A 22,341-nucleotide genomic window follows, 5' to 3' on the forward strand; every position below is an offset into this window, starting at 1 on the left:
TTTTGTCTTGCAAGTACCTTTATGAAGTTAGATATCATCCTCGCACAACAACCCATTCGGTGCAGTCGTCTAAGGAAATGCCATCCCAGAACATCATTGTCCCACCATGGAATGCCATATGAAGAACCGTACAGCATGGGCTGTACCTTTCTCCTGAGCGTCTCCTTATGAAATTACGTCCATCTGAAGATTTGAGGCTAACTCTCACCTCATAATGAGAACTGGCCCCTAACATTTTATTATATCCTTCGACTATTGTCATGGCTAGATAGAAATGACTTGATAGTCCATTTAAGCACATGCTGCATTTTTCCTAAGGTCGAAAAATGCACAACTCTGCACGACGGATGTAGCGTCCGTTATATAGCCCTGGGTATGTTGCGCTCTACCATCCACGGTCAGCAACGGTTTAGGACCACTGGAAGTCTCTATCGAAGAGAATGTCGTACGACGGCTGAACGATCGTTTTATTGCAGTTAGTGCTAGACCGTCATTTAACGGATTCCTTGATAGGGAGTCAACTTCAAGCTGTCGTTAAAGTATGGGTGGGCTTTAAAACAGACATCAGAGGCTTGTGAGAAAAGCCGAGTCTCGAGACATCCCATATCAGGTTCTCCACTACTGGAGAGTCATCGAGCATAATGGCGACTTTTGGCTAATCATCATTTTGCTTGGAACAATGGGGGGGCTGTTCTTTTCAGAAATGATTGCCGGCTTGGTTTGTGGCTATCAGATGACCGAGAGCATGTGTAGGGAACCCTTTGCTTCTTGTGCCATGCGTGTGTCACAACATTTACAAAAACAGCCGGTTATGGTATGTGCTGGCCACGCCCGTACCGAACTGATTATAATGGATATTTGTCTGCACAAATGTCTAAGGTACTTTGAGGAAGTTCTTCTGGAAGCTTCATTTTTGGAGAAAACTTCGTGTTAATGCTCGACCATGCATGTAGCTCGAGTTTTAGACCCATTAGTTGGAGGATGTAGGAATTATCACAATGAATCGGCCAGCACGTTCTCCCGACACTAATGGGACAAGATAAAGAGGCGTATAAAATATCTTTCGCCGCCTCTAACAAGCATTGAACAGATTTTCAGTGGCTGGGAGTTTTGATAGCCCTGACATAGGGTCGGTGGTTGAGGCCGGGACGGAGTAAGCCTTTTGTCGAGGTCAGTGACCGAGTGTGCCGTTGTCTGAAGTCCGGGGGCGTAGAAGTAATGAGTCGGTTGACTCTGGAGCGGTTGAAGGGACTCTGGTGCAGCATGTAGCCGATGCAGCAATTGGCCAGTAGCTAAGTCGTCTGTGTTGAGAAGACGAGGTCGAGTCCTCTTGCTGTCGTTGTCGGTGCTCCATTAGTGATTGTTGAGACCTCGTCGCGGAGAGTCTCAAGGTGCATGATGAGATCTCATCGAGTAGACGAGTCTGAAGTCAGTGGAGCAGTGCCCCTGATTATATACGAAATGCCTCTATTCGGAGTGGCTCTAGAGTGGAGGGCATGACCCTTCCAGAATCAGTGGGCACCGTGGTAACTGCAGTTAGCCACCACAAGCTTCAAACCGCTCTTTTTGAATAATAGGATTCTCATTTACAAAACGAAATCCGGTCGCTTATACCAAAGAGACTTCTTCGACGCTTCGCGATCCCAAAGGAGGTATAATATACGTTATTAAGAGAAAAACTAGGCAAAATATTTAGTAAAACTCATGCATTTTTGATCTCATTAATTTCGTACATTAAAAGCAAAAAGCATGTTAATTATTAACAATAAAAATAATTATAGATTGGCAAAATGCGAGTGTCCGGTTTTGTCTTCGAGTGTATAACAAAAATGTTACCGATTGAGTGTGTTATAGTATTGCAGAATACGATTTCTCAATAAAAATGTTTTAACAGATGCCGGAGTACGTGGTTGTAATTCGAAACGCATACAATTTACAGTAAATTTCAAGTTTTGATGAGGATCTTCGAAATCTTGTGGTGCCTCTTTTTTAAATAACTTTTCAAACGATTTTCGTATGTGTGTCTGAAATGTTTTCGCCAGGTTTCTAACCTTGGTTTTCCTCAGGAGGCAGGAGGAATTTTCCTGTAATCGCTCGCCTTTCTTTGCTATTTGAATCCAAGCCAACTGTGAATAATCGACTGCCGGGGGTTGACGACGCCCGCACCGTTTCGCTGTGTACAGGCCCACGACACCCGTCGGCAAAACCTTATTTTCCGTTCATTGCAAAGTGGAGTTTTTACGTCCGCAACCCGCCTACTTCATTACTGGGAACAGCTTTCCGACGGCGGCGCTGAGCTTTTTATAAAACACTTCCGTTCCCTCGAAGCCGTTCTTCAGACGATTCCCGACAAGATTCCGATCCCTCGCCTTTTCAATTACGAACACATTCACATCGCTGTTTGCCGATCCGTCTTCCCGACTCTTCGTGGCAAAAGTTCACACGAGATACCATTGTCCGACTTGGAAAATTGTTTTCTCAATTTGTACTCATTAGTCATTACGCAGCCGAGGAAACAAAACCGACAATGACTTTCGCTCAGTTTAAGTCGTTTGATGTTAATTAAGGTTGAATATGGCTTTTAAGTACTGCATTAACCCGCTCTACATCGCTTACAAAATCTTTTTCACACGGCATTAGTCAGATTCAGTTTTTGCATTAATCACATTATAATATTTCAGTGTTGGAAACAGCAACATTCAACAGGTAGGGATATAAAAACTGAGGCTTTAATTGTATGTAGTTGCTCTAAAGAAAAACTACAAAAAATAGAAGTACAAAAAAAGGTTTTGGCACCATCTGTCGACCCCAAAAATCTGAAAGAACATGAACCGCTTCAAAAAAGTATTACTGGATCGATTCGGGCCATCCTGGTACGCTTATTCTCGCGGGTATGTCTTCAGTGGTGGGCTCGTTTTGATTTTTATTTAATCAGGTCCTTTTTGTAAAATTAACTATAAAACAATTACCACGAAAACAACAATTCATATGCCTGAGAAAATCTTAAAATATGGCACACTGGCAAAAAATCCTCCTAAAATCGGATAACCAAGCAGCTATTAAAGCATTGGTATTTTTAAAAAATCACACCAAAACTAGTCATTGAATGCTTAGAAAACCTGGGGAAACACGATAACGTGATGATATTTTGGGTAGTGGGACCCAAAGAAATTATGGGTAAAGAAAAGGAAGACACATTGGTCTTAGGAAGATCTGGAAGACCATACATAGGCCCGGGACCTATTCTTATTACAACGAAAACAAACACATAATCCTTCATCACAAAGTGAAACCAAAAAGACAAGGATAAAGAGAAGGAGCGGCGGTAGGTGCTCTTAAATAACCCATTAAGAATGTGACGTTAAATAAAAACATTATTGAAATGGACAGGAACAGCAGATTATAGTGGTAGACACAGTAAGCTATTGTTAAAACAACTCACCAAAACTGACAAACTAATTGCTACAACTAGAGAGGACTAACGTCAGATAATAGTAGAACTACCGGTGTCTGGCAGCTGAGAAAACACAACATGGGTGTATTCAATGTTCACCCCATACAATGCAATGAGTTATGCATTGAGTAGGAAGAAACAGTCACCCATGTCATCTTCAAATGTGAAGTAACTTTTCAATGGAGACATAATCTGGGCTTCAAAGAAAACCCAGGAAAATGAATTGCAGCAACAACAGTACACGAACTAGAACTCCTTAGGAGAGGATTGAGTCGATAGCACTGAACTAGGGAAGTACAGCCAGACGGTTGCAGTGCTGGGGGAACAAAGCCCCTTTCAGTATCCGCCATCATCATTATCATCACACCAGCTATAGTGAAAGAATGAGGCTGTTGTTTAAACTGCATGGATTACAATTTAGGTACTAATTTAGTACAGCAGGAGTCGGATAAGAAAAACAAAATTGAGCTGAATGGGGTCTCATTCTATACAAGGTTGAAGGCTTATGAAAGGAAAACAAGAAGAGGAGTTTATCCAGGTGCTAGACAGAGTGATTATGTTAAAACAACCCTCACCACTGGCAAACTCACTGCCACTGCTAGAGGGGCCGAACTCAAAGGAGTGATAGACTACCAGTCATGGAGTCTAAGAAAACATCTACATAATGTAGGTATATTCAATGATGACTCCATACTTGGGTTATGCAATAAGGAGGAAAAAACAGCCATGCCACCTTTGAATGTGAAGCAGACACTCAATGGAGACATAACCTAGTCGTTTACCTGTGGTAGAAATAAAACCAGGAAAATGAATTGTAGCAATGAGAGTCAATGACCTAATATTTCTCAGGAGAAGGGTTGAGTTGATTGCATTGAACTAAGGAACTAGTAAAGTGCTATAAGTCAGAGGCTGCAGTGCTTGGGGAACAAAAATTCCCACTTACTAGTAACCATTATCATAATCAGAAATTGTTAATATTTAACAAATAAAAATCGACCGAATGTGGTAAAATCTGGAAATTAACCTGGCAAAACAAAACAGTAGAAAAAGGGCAGGATAGTCAGAAATGAAAACTTATGACAACTTCAACATCCCAAAAATCTTGTAAAAGAATGTGAATTTGAAACTTTAAATACTTTAAAAATGCTTTCTTTTTAAGGGGTTGATTATTTAATTTTACAAATTAATTAAGGTTTTCAGTTGAGATAAAAAAGTCAATGGCATGAGCAGGATTCGAACCCACGATCTTCGGCTTGATACGCCGCTGCTCTACCTCTTGAGCTATCATGACCTCGATCCACTTGGACACTAACTTCCCATTAGGAAAATTCAAAAGGTATGGTTGAGATTCCTGGATCGAGGTCACGATTACTCAAGAGGTAGAGCTGCGGCGTATCAAGCCGAAGATCATGAGTTCGAATCCCGCTCATACCATTGACTTTTTTTGTCTCAACTGAAAACCTTAATTGATTGTAAGATATTAATTGGTCAAGCGGACCACAAAACTAGTAAATATTTTACAAATTGTTCATTTATAATCAGTGTACATGTTAACAATTTTTTTTCAGGCATGTGTATACAGTTGTATGGAGCAAAGCAGCCAATTTACTTGTAATAAAACATTAAATTCTAAGCATGATGTGTGCTCGAAGACGAGCTGTACTGACTGGTCCTGTGAGGAGGGCACAATCTGCTGCGAGGACAAATGTGGTATGAGCTGCCTGAAGCCAGACCCAGACCTTTCCCCAGGTGCCAACCGTTCATGACAAAGACAAAAAAATACCAACATCCCTAAACCAAAAATTTGTTGCAGAAATACCAGAGATCCCTACGAATGTGACTGTAATCGAGAGCGATAAGGGTCTTAGTGTGGCTATACACTGGGTAAGTTTCAGCAACAACGACACGTATTTCTATGTTCAGAAACGGCACTACACCGGTTGCAAGTACATCAGCTACTTCATGCGGGAATGGGAGCCTCTCAAGAACAAAGGCATGAAGAATGGGATTGTCGGAAGGATGACCACATTCCCCATCAAACTGGGCACCTGGTACCAATTCCGTGTAGCTGCTGTTAACAGGCATGGCGCCTTTGGTTTTTCAAAACCGTCTAAACCGTTTAGATCCTCCCTTGGTAAATATCACAAATATGGTCAATTAATAACAGTAGTTGACTAGAAAAGTATACTGAATGTTGCATAAAGACACTAAGAGAATTACAATCCGAGATCTATTTTAACTGTCGATGGAAAAAGGAACAATGCAATTTTTATATTTCATGTTACAAAAAATCAAGCATAATCAAATGTACAAAGTAATTTCCTTTGAAGTCATAAATAGATCTCAATCAATAAAAGGTCCAATTAATATTTTATTAAAAGTAAATAATTATTCTGCTAATACACTTTTATTGTTAAACATTGATTTGCCGATATTTTAGTTTCTTTCAAATCTTACGTATGTTCAATGTTACAAACACTTGACAAAAGTCTAAACCTAATTTAAATAAGTGAAGGTTTGTGGCAGTTTTTGATCAATCATTGGACATTGTCTGGATTCTCCAGACGCACCTCAACATCGTCTAATTATTATAATCTGAAATAGATAATTTATTCTGTTATTGTGCAGATCCACATGAGCCAGAAGAGCCGAGTGACCTGACTTTCCAGGCGATAAAGATGGCTGCAAAGACGGGCAAAATTTGGGGCATACTTACTTGGAAAGCACCGAATTCGATGATGCCCATTCAAAAGTATACAATTTTTGTGAGCGAGAGGATCGCCGGGAACCACACTCGCCCGGAAAAGGGCTCCACCTTCACGAAAGAGATGAAAGTCAGGAGCGTAAGTAGATAAATCAATCTGGAATCGTTTAATTATAGAAAAGGGGTACAATTTCAAAGGGAACAGACACAGGCGACGACAACGGGCACATGGACGAACTTCCACTCTTCCCTCAGAGATTGTGGCAGGGAGGCATCGGGCCGAGAGTCGTCATCCTCTTCCCTCCGCTTTAGCACCCTTGTCTTATAGGGCAGACTCGAACAGACGTATGCAGATTTGTGGCAGCGGTTAGGCTCGCAGACAAGCGTAACAAGGTAGCGAGGGTAGTGGCCTCGGCCTAGGTCGACCAGCTTCTCATTGCTGGGAGGGCAGAGGCAGGGCCTGATCTCGGCAGCTGGTGACCTCTTCACCACAAGGCAGTCATTGCCGTTGACGATGAAGTCACTCTGTGCGAGGGCGCTCGCTGCCATCAGCACTAAAGCGCTCACCACCCTGCAAAAAAATTCACATTTACCTTTTTCCCATTGGCTCTGTGCTATTTACAAAGAGAGGAAATGTCAAAAAAAAATTCTCTAATTGTTTGAAGTGTCTTCCACAGATGGACCAAAACAGTAAAACGACATGCAGACTGAAATGATCAGTAATGACCGAACTACATTAACCCTTTTCCAGCTTACTATCTGTACATACATGTATTTTTTCATAACACATTTGGACAGTTGTGTTTTAATAATATTAAATTGCTTAGGGTACTCACACGATTCATAAAGCCTGTGTTTCTGCCTATAATCTTTGATATAGTTTTTTATTGCACTTGAATTAATCATCTTTAGTAATTAGTAATAGCCACCCACTTGGTTGGGACAAAAGTTATTTATTGATTTAAGGTTCAAATGATGAAATGGAATCTCCATAAATAGTGAGACTGTTGCAGTATGTATGTATTTCATAAACATGCCAACAAATATTAATATTTGTGTATTGTAAGTAGTTTCTAAAATTATGTTGGATGATGAAGCTGCAGCTTGGTCATTTTCAATCATAACCCAGCACTGAAGTTGGCAAAACGCTGAGTTTCTGACAGACCAAAACCATGAGAATAACTAGACTAAATTGCCTAGAAATGGACAAGCTACAGATATAATAATAGTAATAACTATAAAGTTAAAAATTTAGATATGTTTCCTAAAATTAAAATGGTAAAAAAAAAACAATATTGCTCACACCTTTCTACAAAAGTCATATATGTATTATATATGTACATATGTAATTATATATTGTGAAATGTATTGTAGGACTAAGAAAATTGATTCTTGTTGTATTCGACCATGGCACATTTATTTTCTATATTTTTTCTGATTTTATAATTCAAAACTTTGTTATGGATCAAACTCTAACTGATCATCTCAGTCTGTCTAACCTCGCTGGTCAAATGCATTTCAACATTTCAAACATAATTGTGATATAATTTGTCCACCAAATTCAGTTGTATTTAATAATGTAGAAATGAGCGCACTATGATTATTTGCTATATTATAGGATATTAAATTAAATATGGTTACGCAAGTAATTTCTGCTAAAAAAAGTATGTATGATTGGTTATTGTCACACTAAAATTTATAAAAAAAAGATTTCCTCCACAAAACCTCAAAAAACAGTAAGGTTAATTTTTCTTCATTCACACTAATTTTTTTAGTAACCTAATAAATATATTAAACGGTCATTTCCTGTCCCAATCCTCATCACTTCAAAGAATATTTCACTTTTCGTTTTGTCAAACAAACCTAAATGCCTTGGAAATCTTAGTTTTTTATTGAATGTAACTTAAGTTATTTAGAGTTATTTTACGATCGATAATAATTGTAGCGAAATTCTTAACCTCATGTTCATATAGACTATTCTTAATGGCTAACAAACCTCCTTACCTACGTTCCAATTTTGACAACACATTTGAGAAATTTAACCTCATTTCTAGCAATTATCTTCAGATATTTAAGTTTACATAACCTCAATTCAACTAAGATTGTTATTTCATGGTACAGACAACACAAAAACTGAATAATACAGAAAAACATGTTCAATTCTTCAATTAGCTACATCTGCCGAAATGACTTTGAAAATTTTTTCCTGAATGCAAATAGTACAACTAGTAATAATAACAGTTGAATTTTATACAATATTTAAAGACAGAGGAACTTACATAGCCGAAGTTTAAGGAGTGAGTGAAAAATTTTCCATCCGAGGGTGGGTTTTATAAAGCTGATGTTAGACAAAAGCCTCGTGAAGGTGGCAAAAGAGAAAACCAATCCCATTGTGGTTGATCCATTATCTTCCCTCTTTTGACGCTTAGATGATCATCATATTTCAAGACAAAAATATCCCAAAGAAAATTACTTGAAAAAAAAATATATATATAAAAACACAATTATCTGTTTAACAATTCTAACCAAATTTGCATTTTTGTTATTTATTTTACAATTATTATTTTTTAAGTTTTGAGCTTAAAATTGTAAAGTATATACAGGGTTGAGATGTAGCATAGTAATTATACATATTTAGTGAAGTGAAATTTTATTTTTTTAGGTAATGTATTTTTTTTTTTTTTTGTTAGGTAATATGTTTAGATCTGGGGGATGAGAAAACTTTAGAGGGGACATCCCCGATCGTTCTGGACTGAGTTTCTCATTGATTATGCATTTAGGCATGAAGATGAAAATGAAGATTTTTCAGACAGACCAATGAAAATGACAAAACGCCTGACCCAGAAATGCAAAATCAATAAGAATCGTCAGGCCAAAGTGATTGGAGATTATCTTGGAATAGAATTTTATTAATGCTTATTTAAATTTTTTTTTAAATATCCAAATTTTGGTTAAATATTTACAACTGTACGCATTGATATAACATGCAGATGCATCTTCAATCTGTTACATGGGTTAAAAAAGAAATCAAAATAAAAGTTTAATCAAGCGGCCATAGGCCAACTATTATGATTTAGGTAACCTTTTCATTCTAATGTGTACCTTAATGCAACGTGAACATACAACTGTAAACTATATGTTTGCATAGTTGACACACTTTGGGGTATGGTATAACTTTGCACCATCATGACTCAAAATGTATATTATGCCATCATACTAAACCTGAAGGATCCATGCTCAACTGGCAATGGGTCACTTATTGGTTTTGTCCTCACGCGCCAATTGTCCGAAGACTGTCCCAATAAGTATGAGATCATGAGTTCATCAACTTGCAGATGAACACCGAGCAAATTCCTGAAAGAATATTGAGCTATTTTTTTGCACTAAAATGATATATCTCTCAATTTCATCTGGTGTACCACAAGGCTCTGTTCTTGGAGCTTTTCTATTTTCTATGGTTCTAAATGATCTTTCACTAGTTCTTAATTTCTCCAAATTTTATTTATCATCTGCTTTACATTCAATATCCTACAAGCAACATCTCTGAGACTCTCTCCTCAACCATCATCTTCATTCTCTCAATCAATGGTCAAGTAATAATGGCATTGTTTTAAATCCTGACAAATCTCCGTCCTTATTAATTAATTAAAAAAAAAAAAAAAAAAAAAAAAAAAACTCAGTAATACAGATTGCCTATCATCTCCTCAATGGCTATTCATTTTTGCCTTAAAATTTATTTATAATTTCACTCCAGAGAAAACCAATTTTCTTTGTTAAACTTGTTATACTTCTTTTATTCTCTCACCGTTTTTTTTTTTTTTTGTCATTTTCTCTTAATCTGCTCATGTAGTGCTTATCATTCTTGCATTAGATCCTGTTATGATTAGAGGCCAAATTTGTATTGCATATTCTTTTTTGCTAACAGTTACCACCATGGTGATCATGTACAATAATTTAAATTTTATTCTGCACACTTTTGCAAATTTGAAACGTTTTTGATTATTTATAAAAAGAAAAATACATTAGGAAACATGAGGGGGGAAAATAGAATTTCAGGAGTAAAGATGTAAATACGCTGACACAAAATAATTCAATAATCAGCATCCAATTTGAGACCCCTATTTCCAAAACCTTGGGTGCAGTCGTGAAACATAATTTTTTCTGAGATAGTCAGATTATGCAAGAAAACCTCAATTGAAACACAAAAATAGTCAATCTGTCCTCTTTCATATTATCGACCTAGTAAACCTAAAAAAGTATTGTCTAAAGTGGGAACTTTACTTCTAAAATATAAGGGTGGATTTTTCCTTTCAATGCAAAATGAATTAGTAACACCCCTGGTGATGCAGGAATTATATGACAGGAAAAATTAAAAAATTCTAGATCGACAGAATTGGAGAAAATGTCTGAAATCTTAAATAGAAACAAAAATTCCAATATAGGGATCCAGTTATGCCTTTTAAGTTCCCACAAGTATACCTTTAAAATACATAATCAAAATAAAAAATATATTCAACATTGTAGGAGTTGTTTGTTAAGAGTTATTAAAACACTTTTGTACTATGAAGAAGTGTTAAATGCTTTAAATTTAACATTGAATCCCTTTCCTATGAGATTTTGTAAGAAATACCTCATAAATTACTTTAAATCAATAATTTTTATGTGTATGTTTTCAGCCATTGTTGTATTTTTTCATGGTTATTACTTTAAATTATTATTGTTCTCAATTTCACTAATTTATTTTAGGAGAGAACCAATGTTAAGATAAAAAATCTCGATCCCAAATTGTCATATTTACTTCAAGTCATGGCACATGCCAAATGTGGGAAAAAGGAGTTAAACAGCGGAAAAGGGAAGTTGTTTGTGAAGAATATTGGAGAATTATTGAAAAATGGTAAAATGCCTTTCAGTAAAAAATACGACAATATTGCTATATTTTAAACAATTATTGTATTTTACAGTTAGCTCGACAAATTTGCTTTCGTATAAAAACACTCTGGTTCTAAGAGTTGGAAAGGTTAAACAGAATAAAAATGCAAAGGCGAATGTCAAAATATCTTGGAAAGCTCGAGATAACTCAAAATATGCAGTGTCGTGGAAGAAAGATCGATATGACAGTCGTACAATTCAGATAGTCCAGGTAAACATTAATAACTATTAAATTATAATTTTTATTGGTAATTTACCAAAAATTAAAGAATAGTTTTGGTAAAAAATTATGTACATTAATTGTTGTTAGCTGCCAATTTGATGGACGCCACTCAATTTATTTAGTCTAAAATTTAATCCACTGTCTTTCAACGTTAGTTACAGGTAATTAGAAGCTATCGTAGTCAAAATAAACAGTAAATAATGCTATTTATTTACTTTTGTACTGATTAATCCCATTTGCATAAAACATAGCACTATGGCCTTGCATTTTGCCACACCTAAAGTTTGCTTTTAAGATCACTCTACATTAGGAAGGGTTCTTTGGCTCTTCAGAGATACAGGGCTTCTAGATGAGAGAGACGATAGAAATATTTGTACTTTTAAATCAGTCAACATCCGGCTCTGCGAAACCGCAGCATTGCAGGAATTGTGATAAGAAGTCTGATAAGACAAGTCAGAACTGTTTCAATTTCCTTCAGGACAGTAAGAAGAAGGCTCAATTAAAATAATATCCGAGCCTGGAATAGCGCCCGCTTCATGGACCTCTTCTTAACACAGCTCAAGAAATGGCCAGGGTTCAATTTGCATTGGAACATGTGAATTGGACGTTGAAAATTGGGGATGAGTTTTCTTTACCGATCAGGTTAGAATTGGCCTCAAATTTTCAGATGGGCATAATTTTATAAGGAGATGCTCAGGAGAAAGGTACACCCCATGCTGTATGGTTCCTTAGGTGGGTCATTCAAGTTCTGTGGTGGCATTTCCTTGGACGACTGCGCCAAATGGGTTGTTGTGCAAGGAAGATATCTAACATCATAGAGATATTTAACATATATTACATTTCCATCTCCCTCCACATGAATACACATAGATCATTTATTGTGGATGACTACCTGAATGAGGTTGGAATTGGTGCTGCCAGCTCAAAATCCAGATTTGGACCCAATCAAACATACTGGGACCAACTTAACTGATGAGTACAATGGTGAAACCCAGGTAGTAACAACCTAGAAGAGTAATTTTTTAGGGTGGTACATTTATTTCATCCATCCTCGTATTTGAGTAGTAGCCATTATTATATTAGGTTATATTTGTTTAAGCTGTATTTATTTTTATTTGCAAATACCAGGTAATCAGAAAGTTTGTGCGGTTAGTAAGTAGGTTAGGTTCGGTTCCAACATCCTACATTCGAACACGACCTTACAGTTGAGCGTACCCTTCACTGTTGCGGCAACTGACCCCTTTGTTATTATTTTTATATCATTAATGAACATTTTTATTTATGTAGGAGAATTAGGTGCTTACATCACATAATACCAAGAGGATAATATGTCAGTTCATAAAGAGAAAGTGTCTTAAACAGTTCATTGAAAATTATAAAATATTTTCTTTCTCATGGTGCTAAAACCGATAAATAGTGCATGTTTATTATATGAATTTAAGCCAGTGGGTAGCCAAGTTGCTCGTAAAATTTGCACTGTATTCACTGATGAAACAATAAGTGAGTGCACTGCCCAATAGTTCAAAAATTTTGCATGTGGGCTTGGTTTGAAGATGAACCATCTGGCAGACATTCTGTCTTAAATAACGAATTGAAAGAAGGTATCGAACTTCATCTATGGCAAACAGCAGAGCGTTCAACATAAACGATGAAACCATTCACTTTTCTTACATAACCTTGGAAACTAACCTAACAGGTTCTTCATACATTGACGATGGCAACAAGCTTCAGCGTCTTAAAATTTGCCTTTCCTTGTTTTTATGGCTCAAAGTAGGGAAATTTTTTGACCGGATGTCACAGCAATGAGGTTTACTTTTTGTGTCTTGGTCAGTGGGTGAAATAGCCGAAACATCTGCTCCAGTGTGTACTAAAAATCTCAGCCTTGAAGAAATATCGTTGATGTCTAGGTGGCTGGAAATTATGACTTGACCACTGTTTGCTGCCATAAGTTGTGAGGAGTTCAGAAGGATCAGGTTCAACGCATTTTTTCCTTTATGCTGAATTTATGGTGTTACAACAGCATATTTTATTGTAAGGATATTTATGTGTGAAGTTGATGGTCAAGGTGTGGTACCTATGTTGATGAGCCAGTATTCGATACAGTGGAATCAGTAGAAGGGGCTCGTGCAGCAGGTAGCCAAGTCGTCTGTTGAGAGGGTGGGAGTGAGAGTTGATGCTGGAAGTTCCGTGAGTACCGTTGCTGTTGAGCTGCAAGTTGAGGTGCGGTCAGACTGCTCCATGAGTGAATGGTGAAATGAAGACGTGCTTATTTGTAGGACTGCTGCATGCTAATTGTCTGCAGAGTGCGAGACCTCCCACTCTTGAGCCATGCCTAATTCTCCTAAGTAAGTAAAAATGATGATTAACAAAAACAATAACAAATGAACTTTTCTGGCTACCTGGTAGTTAATAAAGACTTAATAATAATTATTATTACATAAATGTGGTTAAGGAAACTGCAGTGGCTGAGTGGTTAGGGTGTCTGACTTCTATTTGCCATGCTAGAGGTTCTGGGTTTGAATCCATGCATTGCACATAGATAGGTAGATTATATAGAAGCCTGCCTCTTTACAACGTGTGCATCATGATCGGTATGGGTCTATTCTGCATCTCCATTTTTTTCCTGTGTGTATGTGGCCCAGGCTTTTCCTCTCCTAGTATAAATCATAATGTGCAAAAAGTTTTGTGTTGGACCAATCAGTCTTCAACCCTAATGGGTAGTTGGTCATTAAGCCTGTTTACTTTACTTTTTTTACACATTATTATATTAGCTCCATCAGACAGACTCATTATTATTATTATATTGTTGAAACTGTTTAGATCAGTTTTATTTTAAAATATTATTCTTATGGATGACAATTAATTAAGGCTTTTAGTTGAGATGAAAAAAAGTTAATGGCATGAGCGGGATTCGAACCCACGATCTTCGGTTAGATACGCCACTGCTCTACCACTTGAGCTATCGTGACCTCGATCCACTCGGACACCAACTTCCTATCTCAACCCCACCTTATGAGTTTTCCCTCCTTTTGCCATTTTTGAAATGTCGTGTAATCGGTTTTGAGTTTTGATGACAATTGAAATGGCGACAACTTTTCATCTCAACTAAAATGTATGTATTAATTGGTCAAGCGGACCACAAAAGTCGTGAATTAATGATTTAAAAAATGAAGTACACTTCACTAAAGCTCTCCGTTGCCATTTCAATTGTCGTCGAGAATCAAAACCGATTACACGACATTTCAAAAATGGCAAAAGGAGAGAAAACTCGTAAGGTGGGGTTGAGATAGGAAGTTGATGTCCGAGTGGATCGAGGTCACGATAGCTCAGTAGAGCAGCGGCGTATCTAGCTGAAGATCGTGGGTTTGAATCCCGCTCGTGCCATTAACTTTTTTTCATCTCAACTAAAAACTTAATTAATTGTCATGTATTAATTGGTCAAGCAGACCACGAAAGTAGTGAATTCTTATGGATGATGACACTAGGCTAATTTTTCCATTTAAACATTATTTTAACTAAACTGTTTAATAGTTTATGTTTAAATTGTAGAGCACAAATTATATTGAACTAAAAGACTTGGATCTAAAGCAGAAGTACGATGTTACGGTGACTGAAAGTACTGAAGGAAGGAAGGCAAAAAGGGTCGGAAAGGTGTCACTGTTCACGAACCCAGCTTGCAACAAACTTAGAGGCCATCTGTGTTAAAAGATTTTCTAAATAGTGATCAAACATGTTTATTTGGATCATCTACAGACAATTTTTTTTTACTTTATTTTTTCAAGTTTTATATGAGTGATATTTAAGAAGAAAAAATAGCATAGTGAATTTTTGTATCTATATTATTCAATGTAGTCTTATGGTTTGTGTTAGTAAATTGTAAGATGGTAAAATTGGCGTCGGTCTTGTTTGGTCCCTTGCCTCCCCTTCAATGACCCGTCATTGACCAGTTTATCCTTAATCACTGTTCCCCGAAGTGAAATGTCCTCACCAACAGATTCGCAATAACTGCCACTCAGGATTAAGTTTGGTTGTAAACACCGTCGCCTCTCCTCTGCCCTTGTGTTGGTGAGTTCAGTTCTATCAAAAACCACTTTCGGTTATGAATGTTGTAAAAAAAAAAATCCCAGTACATGTAGAGAAAAGTAGAAAGATTACAAAAAAATAAAAAAAATTCAATATTGTAATTATAAAGTACGAGCCACTTCCAACTTGTTATTGCTAAGTTAAAACATTCTCCTAATATTTCTATAATTTTATTTAAACTTTGATTTTAAGTGTATATATATTTTTGTTTAATATTTATTAACGCTACATGGATACATACAATTACAAATTTAAGCATATTATTACAAGTAAATTTCAATTCAGTGGATCTTTTAAAAATTGTGCCAAATTTTTTTTTAGTAAATAAAACCACTAAAATTTGTAGAAATTTGACAAATAGAAATAAAAAACAAGTGTAAATTAGACTAGTAACTTCTTAAAGTAAAATTTTACTAGTAACAAATTAGAAAACATATTAGAAATGTGTGATGTTTAATTAAAGAATATGTAATGTTGCTTCTATTATGACATACTAATTCTACCAGTTTCAAGGCCTATGTGTACCTTATTTCAGCTAATTTTACTTATATTGTTATTTCATTATACCTCATGTTCTCAATTTAATTTTGAAGTAATTTTAATGTGTTAATAAAAAAAAATGATTTATTCATCTCTTATCCTTGTCTTTCTATTTCATATTCTTGTATGTTCACTTACTGTCTTGTAACAAATAAAATTTCTTTAAAATTCAATGTTCTGCCAAAGTTTTTCCTATGTTTTAGCGAGAAGAAATGAAAAGTTGGCTTCTACTTTTCATTTTAATAATGAGCCAAGAAATAGCGTTTGCTGTGAAGGGAGGTGGTGGTGGGAGAGGAGGTAAAGGCCAAATTGTAAAAAACAAATTAATTTCGTAATAAATAATTAATAATGTGTATTTGTAGCGATAGGAAGAGGACCCGGTGGAGCAAGGGGTGGAAAAGGAGGTGGCGGGCGGAGGGGTCACTTTGGCTCCAGGATGCCAATTATGATCCACCGGACCCCAGCCAGCGCCAACTACTATGACCATAAAGATGTAATATTGTCTCATTTAAGTTATTGACTTTACTGTAACTTTTTCTCTGACCGAAGGGAGCGAGGATTGTAAAAGCGTCGCACTTCGAGTTGGACTACATGCTCGGGAGGAAAATTACGTTTTTCTGCATGGCTACAGGGTTTCCAAGGCCGGAGATCACTTGGTTCAAAGATGGAATCGAATTATACGCACATAAATATTTCCAGGTCAATAATCCTTTAATAATATATTTTAATATTTTCATTAGTTGACCTATTAAATTGACAAACAATAAAATCAAATAAAAAAGTCTTATTCAAATAAAATTTTAGAATTTTTAGAACTTTGCTATGTTTGTTCCTTTAAAAATTTATACAATTTTAAAAGCTTTTTTTTTTTAAATTTATTTAACCTGTTTAATTCTCAAATTTTAATTGTGTAACTTTTTTATGCTGTCTAAAATCGACATAATGACAATATTTTTGAAATATTGAAGGTACATGAATGGCCTGTCGGAAATGACACCATGAAGTCCAAAATGGAAATCGATCCAACGACACAGAAAGATGCAGGTTATTACGAGTGCCAGGCCGACAACCAATATGCCATTGACCGCCGTGGATTTAGGACTGACTACGTTATTTATACTTACTAAGCATATCAAATTGTTTTACTTATATTGTAACTATCTAATCGAATTGACTTCGAATTATTTCTTTCGTTCCTTTAAAACAGGGTTGTATTACTTTTTGAATGTCTAGAAAAATATATCGAAATAAATAGCAAATATTGTTAAATATCACTTTATTGCATGACACAAATTGTTTGTAAAAAATGATCTGTGAATAAAAACTCAAAAGTAAGAATTAGTTTTCTGCTTTATCATAATCTTTATATTTCTTCATTAAATTGCTAAATGTATCGACAAATTATTTCTATTCACAAATAATCTGGATCATGGTCTGGATGAAAAAATGAATTAATTTGTTATCTGCCTAGCTGTGAACCAATTTTAAAGTCATCATCAGAGCTAAATGTCTTTAAAATGTCTACAAATTGGCATAATTAAGTTTTTAATAAATTCTTTCAAATTTCTTTGAAGATCAACTCAGTCCAAACAGTGTCAAAGACAACGCTATTGCAAGATGGGCTTAAGGTAAACTTTTAGAATCTTTTGATAGCAATGTTACATTAATGTTCAATAATTATTATAATGATCAGTCATCATAATTAAGGACAAGACTGTCAACGGTATTTCAGGATTGATAATGGTGATGTCATTGTCTAATACTCAGGAAATTGGTTTGTACAATTTCAACGCATTGAATTTTATAAATCCAGAAAATAATAATTTTTTTTAATAATAAAAAGTAATTATAATAATTAAGTATGTATAAATATAATAAAAAAATTAAAAAACAAATATAATGGGGGGGGGTTGTGTTTGTAATGGATAAGGTGTAAGGATAAGGTAAGTGGATGTGGAAACAGCAAATAAAACGCCAAAATAGTTTTTGAAAAATGTGGTAAAAATATTTGTAAGGTGAAGGTCCTGGGTTCGAATCTAGTGGTACTCAAACCTGAATAATTACAAATGGGCTTTTTCCTCACAGTTGCGTACTTATTCAATAAAACAATTTGAAATAAAATAAAAACTTATATACCCGATAAATAAATATAACGTTAAAATTGATTTAAAAAGTTTGTTGTTGCTTATTTACAATTAAAAAATAACTTTGGAAGTACATTAAAAAAAAGTATAAAAATGCAAAAATAGATATATAAAAGCAAAAACTCTGTTATACACATACACACACAATAATTCTAAGATGAAAAAGGAAAATTTCTTTTTTTAAGTATTTAAAAACCTGACAATTGACAATTTTGCTCTATTGCTGGTATAAATTGACGTTAATTAACGGTGAACTGTGAATTCATATACAGTTAATATTATAGTATAAACACCGTACTAGGATATCCCCAATTGCTTACTCCCCTTTAAAGCAATTGATGCTTGTTGATTGGATTGGTGGCGAGGGAGAGGCGAACAAGAGGCCAATGTCACCTAGAGAGGCTCCTAATTATCCTATCATTGTGCCATAACAGTCCCCCTGTTTTTGTAGCACCACTCACCCATCTTGGAGTCCAGAATTTACCTAATAGAAACTGCTTGTTCGCTGCGACATTTTTCACAGTTTTCAGCGGTTTTGGCTTCGACCGATATCACTCTTTCAGATTCAATCAATATTTGCTGGTGAGTTTAATCAAAATTGCAATTATGTTATTCAATCCGTGATTTTTAATCTTTTACAACGTTTCCAATGTCAAATAGAAAATCACAAGCTTGTAAAATTATGATATCTGCACATTCTGAGGTTCTTTCTGGAAAGCAGACATTTTGGCCATGCATTTATTGATTTAATAAATTTTTAATTAAATCTCCACATTGTTTTGCAATTATTCTGAAAATTTCAAATCAGCTGGTAATTGAATTAGAAAAATGAATGTGTTGATAATTTGTGTTTTTTTCAAACAAATATCACTATGAAAATATGCTTTCATTTCAATTTTGACAGGGTTAAATTCAAAATAGACTGTTATTGAATAAAGTTTCTGCATTTCATTTTTAAAAATATATTCCTCTATTCCAATCCATTGTGTTGTATTTAAAAAAAATAAATAAATAAAAGTTCTTTGGTTTTATTTGGACACATATTTTAATAAATGAAACATGTGGAAACAGCAAATAAAACGCCAAAATAGTTTTTGAAAAATGTGGTAAAAATATTTGTTTTAATTAAAAAACAAATATTTAAAGAGATTATCCTTCAATACAAATATTATACATCAATCATATAATACATAAAAGAATTGATAAATTCCAAATTTATGTTTTCAGATTAACCTTTTCTAATAATTTTAATATTTTACGGCATAAAAAGTCATTGATAGGCTGCAGACACCTTTGTGGCCTTTATGCTATTAATGAGCATGGTAAACATTGAACTCTGATCTATCCATACCTGGCATCGTCTTTACTATGAAAAAAATCACTATTATTTTTTAAAAATTCCTTTTAATGCCATTGTTGATGGGACTTAATTCATTCATTTTATTTTTTGCAAATAAAATTTAAATTAAAAACAAAATTAAGATAAATTTTTTCATTCGAGAAAAATTTATTAACTGTTATGATAAATTCGCCATTTTTTTCAGACAGTCATGTTTAGGTAAACATCAGTTTCTATTACCTTACGAAGAGATGATGATTTTATGTGAGCATCTGACATAAAATTCTGTTCCATTCTGGTCTATCTTTTTTGAGTGTCAGATGCTTTTTGGTATTTGGCCATTTATATATAATATAAAAATATATACATTGTTTTGTTTTTGTAGGGATTATGAGTAAACAATGACAAACAGGCTAAAAACTGCCCACTAACCAAAGTGCAAACAAGAATTACAAACTATAAAAATCATAGAAATGGCTACTAACTAGTCAGAAACTATACCGTAGACAAGTCATAGAGACCCCTAAATAAAATGGCATCAAATGGAAACACATTAACATACAAAACGAAAGAGGGGGGTATGAACTGAGCAATGTATTTAAAAATTAGGCATTAAAACAGCACTGAATATTACAAATATATTCTCAAAAATCTTGAGTCAAAGTTCGACATTACTAACCCACTGGACAAATCTGATATATATGCAATAAAAAGCGAATACATAGAAAACCACATTGGACAGATAGGAGGAAAACTGACAGATAATATTTGATTATAACGTGAGCAATTAGCGCATCAAAAGACAAGGTGTGGCCTATCCATGAGTCTCAACGAACTTCTGAAACACAGCTTGCTTATATGTTATGCTTAAGAAATTGCTTGGATACCTGAAGAATATCGTCGCATTTGCAGTCTCTTTTACGCGTGGTTATCTATTACTGGGTGAATGTATTTATTAGCGCGAATATTTTGCATATGTGTGAGTGGATTTGTGGTGGAATGAAGAGTACCCCACAGACCTACGAAAGTAGGTTATAATTACATGTATGTAGAGTGAATTGGTTCGACAATTATTATTAACTGTATATGCAGAGTGAAAGGTAATATTTTGAATGTATTTATTAGTGTGAATAAGGGTAGGTTCTAAGTGAAATTTGACTACCCAGAGTGTCATCAAAAATAGATTAGGTATATAAATGTATATGTGTTTAATGGTTTGTTTATTTCTTATCACCACGAGTGAAGGGACTTAAATGCTTTAACGTCATACTGATTTTATGGGAAACAAAAGCTCTTCTAACGCACTGTCAAAACGCGAGTGGAAACCACGTGAGGAATCGGCAATGGCCATGAAGCAACCGGAAACTCAGCTCAGACAAAAATTCGACGAACCCTCAGTTAACCCTTGCCGAAGACGTGACCACATGATGTACAACACGAACGAAAAAAATGATCTTACACAACACATTCAACACTAACTAACTTGGGGAGGGGGCGTGGTAGCCGCAACAGTGAAATATTTACCAAAAATTTCAAACACACGTGCACCCCGAGGGTTATCTTTGCTGTCCGAATCCTCGTAAAAAAGAAAATCAACGGCAAATAAAAATGAATGGAAAAAAACCTACGATCACAAAATATCCAGAAAATGTGAAACATTTTGGTGTTTGCGAGGTGGTGAATCCGTAGCTTTTGCGTCTTCTATTACCCAATTCTGAACTTGACTGTCTTTCGCGTCGAAGCACAAGGACAATTCTGAAACGCGTTTAATGAACGATCTTAGATTTTAATTAGCTGCTGCACGAGATTGGTTTTCTTTAAAACTTATTTAACCGCAGTTTCGATCCATAGCAACTAAAAGATGAGAAGAGAACTGATTATCGTTTTGGTGATGCTTCTCGCGATGGGTTGCCTAGCGCAAAGGAGAGGTGGCGGCAGAGGCACGAGAAGGTCAAAGAGTAAAATGCAACTCGGCCTACCGGTCACAGGCAAATACCGAGACCCAGAATCGGACAGATATTACAACAACAACAACGTGAGACGCAACAACTGTTAATAACGAATACAAAAGTTAAGATTTGCCTTGTTTCAGGGAGCGAAAATCATAACTGCGTCGCACTTCGACTACGAATACGTTCTCGGCCACAAGATAGCATTCCTGTGCGTCGCCAGAGGAAACCCGAGGCCGCACATCACCTGGTTTAAGGACGGAGTCGAGCTCTATTCCCACCTCTATTTCCACGTAAACGACACGCTTCAACTGGCACAAATCTTTGTTACCGTTTTTTTCTCTTTCTTACAGGTCCACGAATGGAAAATAGGGAAGGACAGGGTCAAGTCCAAACTCGAGATCGATCCGGCAACCCAGATGGACGCCGGTGTTTATGAGTGTACTGCGGACAACATGTATTCGATAGACAGAAGAAGTTTCAAGACTGATTTCAGCATAGCCTTCGATTAGCACTTTCTGCGGGTTTTGGATTTCGCTATTAGCCTGAGATTAATGTCTTGTCTGTATCGACCTATTGTAAATAACAAGTTGAATCCAAAGAATTTCTTTTTCGTTGGTATCGAAATGAATTAACGCCTTTCATGTTTGTCGTTAGTTCATAATTCACGTTTATTTTCTGATGTATTTGTAATGTTGTCAAGTTAATGATAGATAATGAAAATACAATAATCAAACTTTTTCTTTTATCGTCCGTTTTTTTATATCCTTTTAATTTGGATATGTTTTAGGGCTGGATACAGAAAACAAATTCAAGTCAACGTTTTTACATACAAATGGTTATCGGGAAGTGGGCAAGCGATTTAACGGTAAATTCGAACAAAACCGTTTACATTCTCATTATGCAGGTATGTCTGTCTATTTTACGAATTCACACTCCAAAAGCATGGATATTAGTCGATGATTTTACTTTGTGG

General features: G+C 35.5%; 4 protein-coding genes across 5 annotated transcripts in view; 3 read left to right on the forward strand and 1 right to left on the reverse strand.

Annotated features, from left to right (window-relative positions):
• The window catches only part of LOC106660909 (anosmin-1), a 38,548-nt gene extending 23,344 nt beyond the window's left edge, over window positions 1-15,204 (forward strand). The window contains exons 2-7 of the mRNA XM_014383945.2: window positions 5,023-5,203; window positions 5,268-5,588; window positions 6,083-6,297; window positions 10,905-11,052; window positions 11,120-11,298; window positions 14,860-15,204. Of these exons, the coding sequence (XP_014239431.1) occupies window positions 5,023-5,203; window positions 5,268-5,588; window positions 6,083-6,297; window positions 10,905-11,052; window positions 11,120-11,298; window positions 14,860-15,015 (1,200 nt within the window). The 3' untranslated portion in view covers window positions 15,016-15,204. The remainder of the gene's footprint in view (window positions 1-5,022; window positions 5,204-5,267; window positions 5,589-6,082; window positions 6,298-10,904; window positions 11,053-11,119; window positions 11,299-14,859) is intronic.
• Window positions 6,309-6,975, reverse strand: LOC106660912 (prothoracicotropic hormone). Its single transcript, XM_014383947.2, has one exon. It carries the CDS (start codon window positions 6,705-6,707, stop codon window positions 6,351-6,353), a length of 357 nt encoding a protein of 118 aa, XP_014239433.1. The 5' UTR covers window positions 6,708-6,975; the 3' UTR covers window positions 6,309-6,350.
• An 81-nt stretch (window positions 15,205-15,285) lies between the features above and the next one.
• Window positions 15,286-17,243, forward strand: LOC106660910 (immunoglobulin domain-containing protein oig-4-like). Its single transcript, XM_014383946.2, has 5 exons — window positions 15,286-15,375; window positions 16,137-16,230; window positions 16,296-16,426; window positions 16,483-16,632; window positions 16,902-17,243. Exons 2-5 carry the CDS (start codon window positions 16,146-16,148, stop codon window positions 17,058-17,060), a joined length of 525 nt encoding a protein of 174 aa, XP_014239432.1. The 5' UTR covers window positions 15,286-15,375; window positions 16,137-16,145; the 3' UTR covers window positions 17,061-17,243.
• A 1,237-nt stretch (window positions 17,244-18,480) lies between these two features.
• On the forward strand, window positions 18,481-22,113 carry LOC106674353 (immunoglobulin domain-containing protein oig-4-like). Of its 2 annotated transcripts, none has more exons than XM_024225126.1 (4): window positions 18,481-18,659; window positions 21,255-21,451; window positions 21,509-21,658; window positions 21,719-21,942. In XM_024225126.1, exons 2-4 carry the CDS (start codon window positions 21,278-21,280, stop codon window positions 21,875-21,877), a joined length of 483 nt encoding a protein of 160 aa, XP_024080894.1. In that variant the 5' UTR covers window positions 18,481-18,659; window positions 21,255-21,277; the 3' UTR covers window positions 21,878-21,942. The 2 variants fall into 2 exon arrangements, with proteins under 2 accessions (XP_024080894.1, XP_014262484.1); XM_014406998.2 differs by having other exon boundaries at window positions 18,482-18,659; window positions 21,268-21,451; window positions 21,719-22,113.
• The last annotated feature ends 228 nt before the right edge of the window (window positions 22,114-22,341 follow it).

This window comes from Cimex lectularius, unplaced genomic scaffold (assembly GCF_000648675.2).
Source record: "Cimex lectularius strain Harlan isolate CLEC.00 unplaced genomic scaffold, Clec_2.1 scaffold24, whole genome shotgun sequence".
Taxonomy (NCBI): domain Eukaryota; kingdom Metazoa; phylum Arthropoda; class Insecta; order Hemiptera; family Cimicidae; genus Cimex; species Cimex lectularius.

What these genes read in the sequence shown, in the direction of transcription:
- LOC106660910 (XM_014383946.2), top strand. Translation starts at nt 16,146, where the DNA reads ATGAAAAGTTGGCTTCTACTTTTCATTTTAATAATGAGCCAAGAAATA. An exon ending in ACTACTATGACCATAAAGAT is followed by an intron (nt 16,427 to 16,482) that starts GTAATATTGTCT and finishes CTCTGACCGAAG; the next exon opens with GGAGCGAGGATTGTAAAAGC. An exon ending in ACGCACATAAATATTTCCAG is followed by an intron (nt 16,633 to 16,901) that starts GTCAATAATCCT and finishes GAAATATTGAAG; the next exon opens with GTACATGAATGGCCTGTCGG.
- LOC106660912 (XM_014383947.2), bottom strand. Translation starts at nt 6,707, where the DNA reads ATGGCAGCGAGCGCCCTCGCACAGAGTGACTTCATCGTCAACGGCAAT.
- LOC106674353 (XM_024225126.1), top strand. Translation starts at nt 21,278, where the DNA reads ATGAGAAGAGAACTGATTATCGTTTTGGTGATGCTTCTCGCGATGGGT. An exon ending in GATATTACAACAACAACAAC is followed by an intron (nt 21,452 to 21,508) that starts GTGAGACGCAAC and finishes GCCTTGTTTCAG; the next exon opens with GGAGCGAAAATCATAACTGC. An exon ending in ATTCCCACCTCTATTTCCAC is followed by an intron (nt 21,659 to 21,718) that starts GTAAACGACACG and finishes TCTTTCTTACAG; the next exon opens with GTCCACGAATGGAAAATAGG.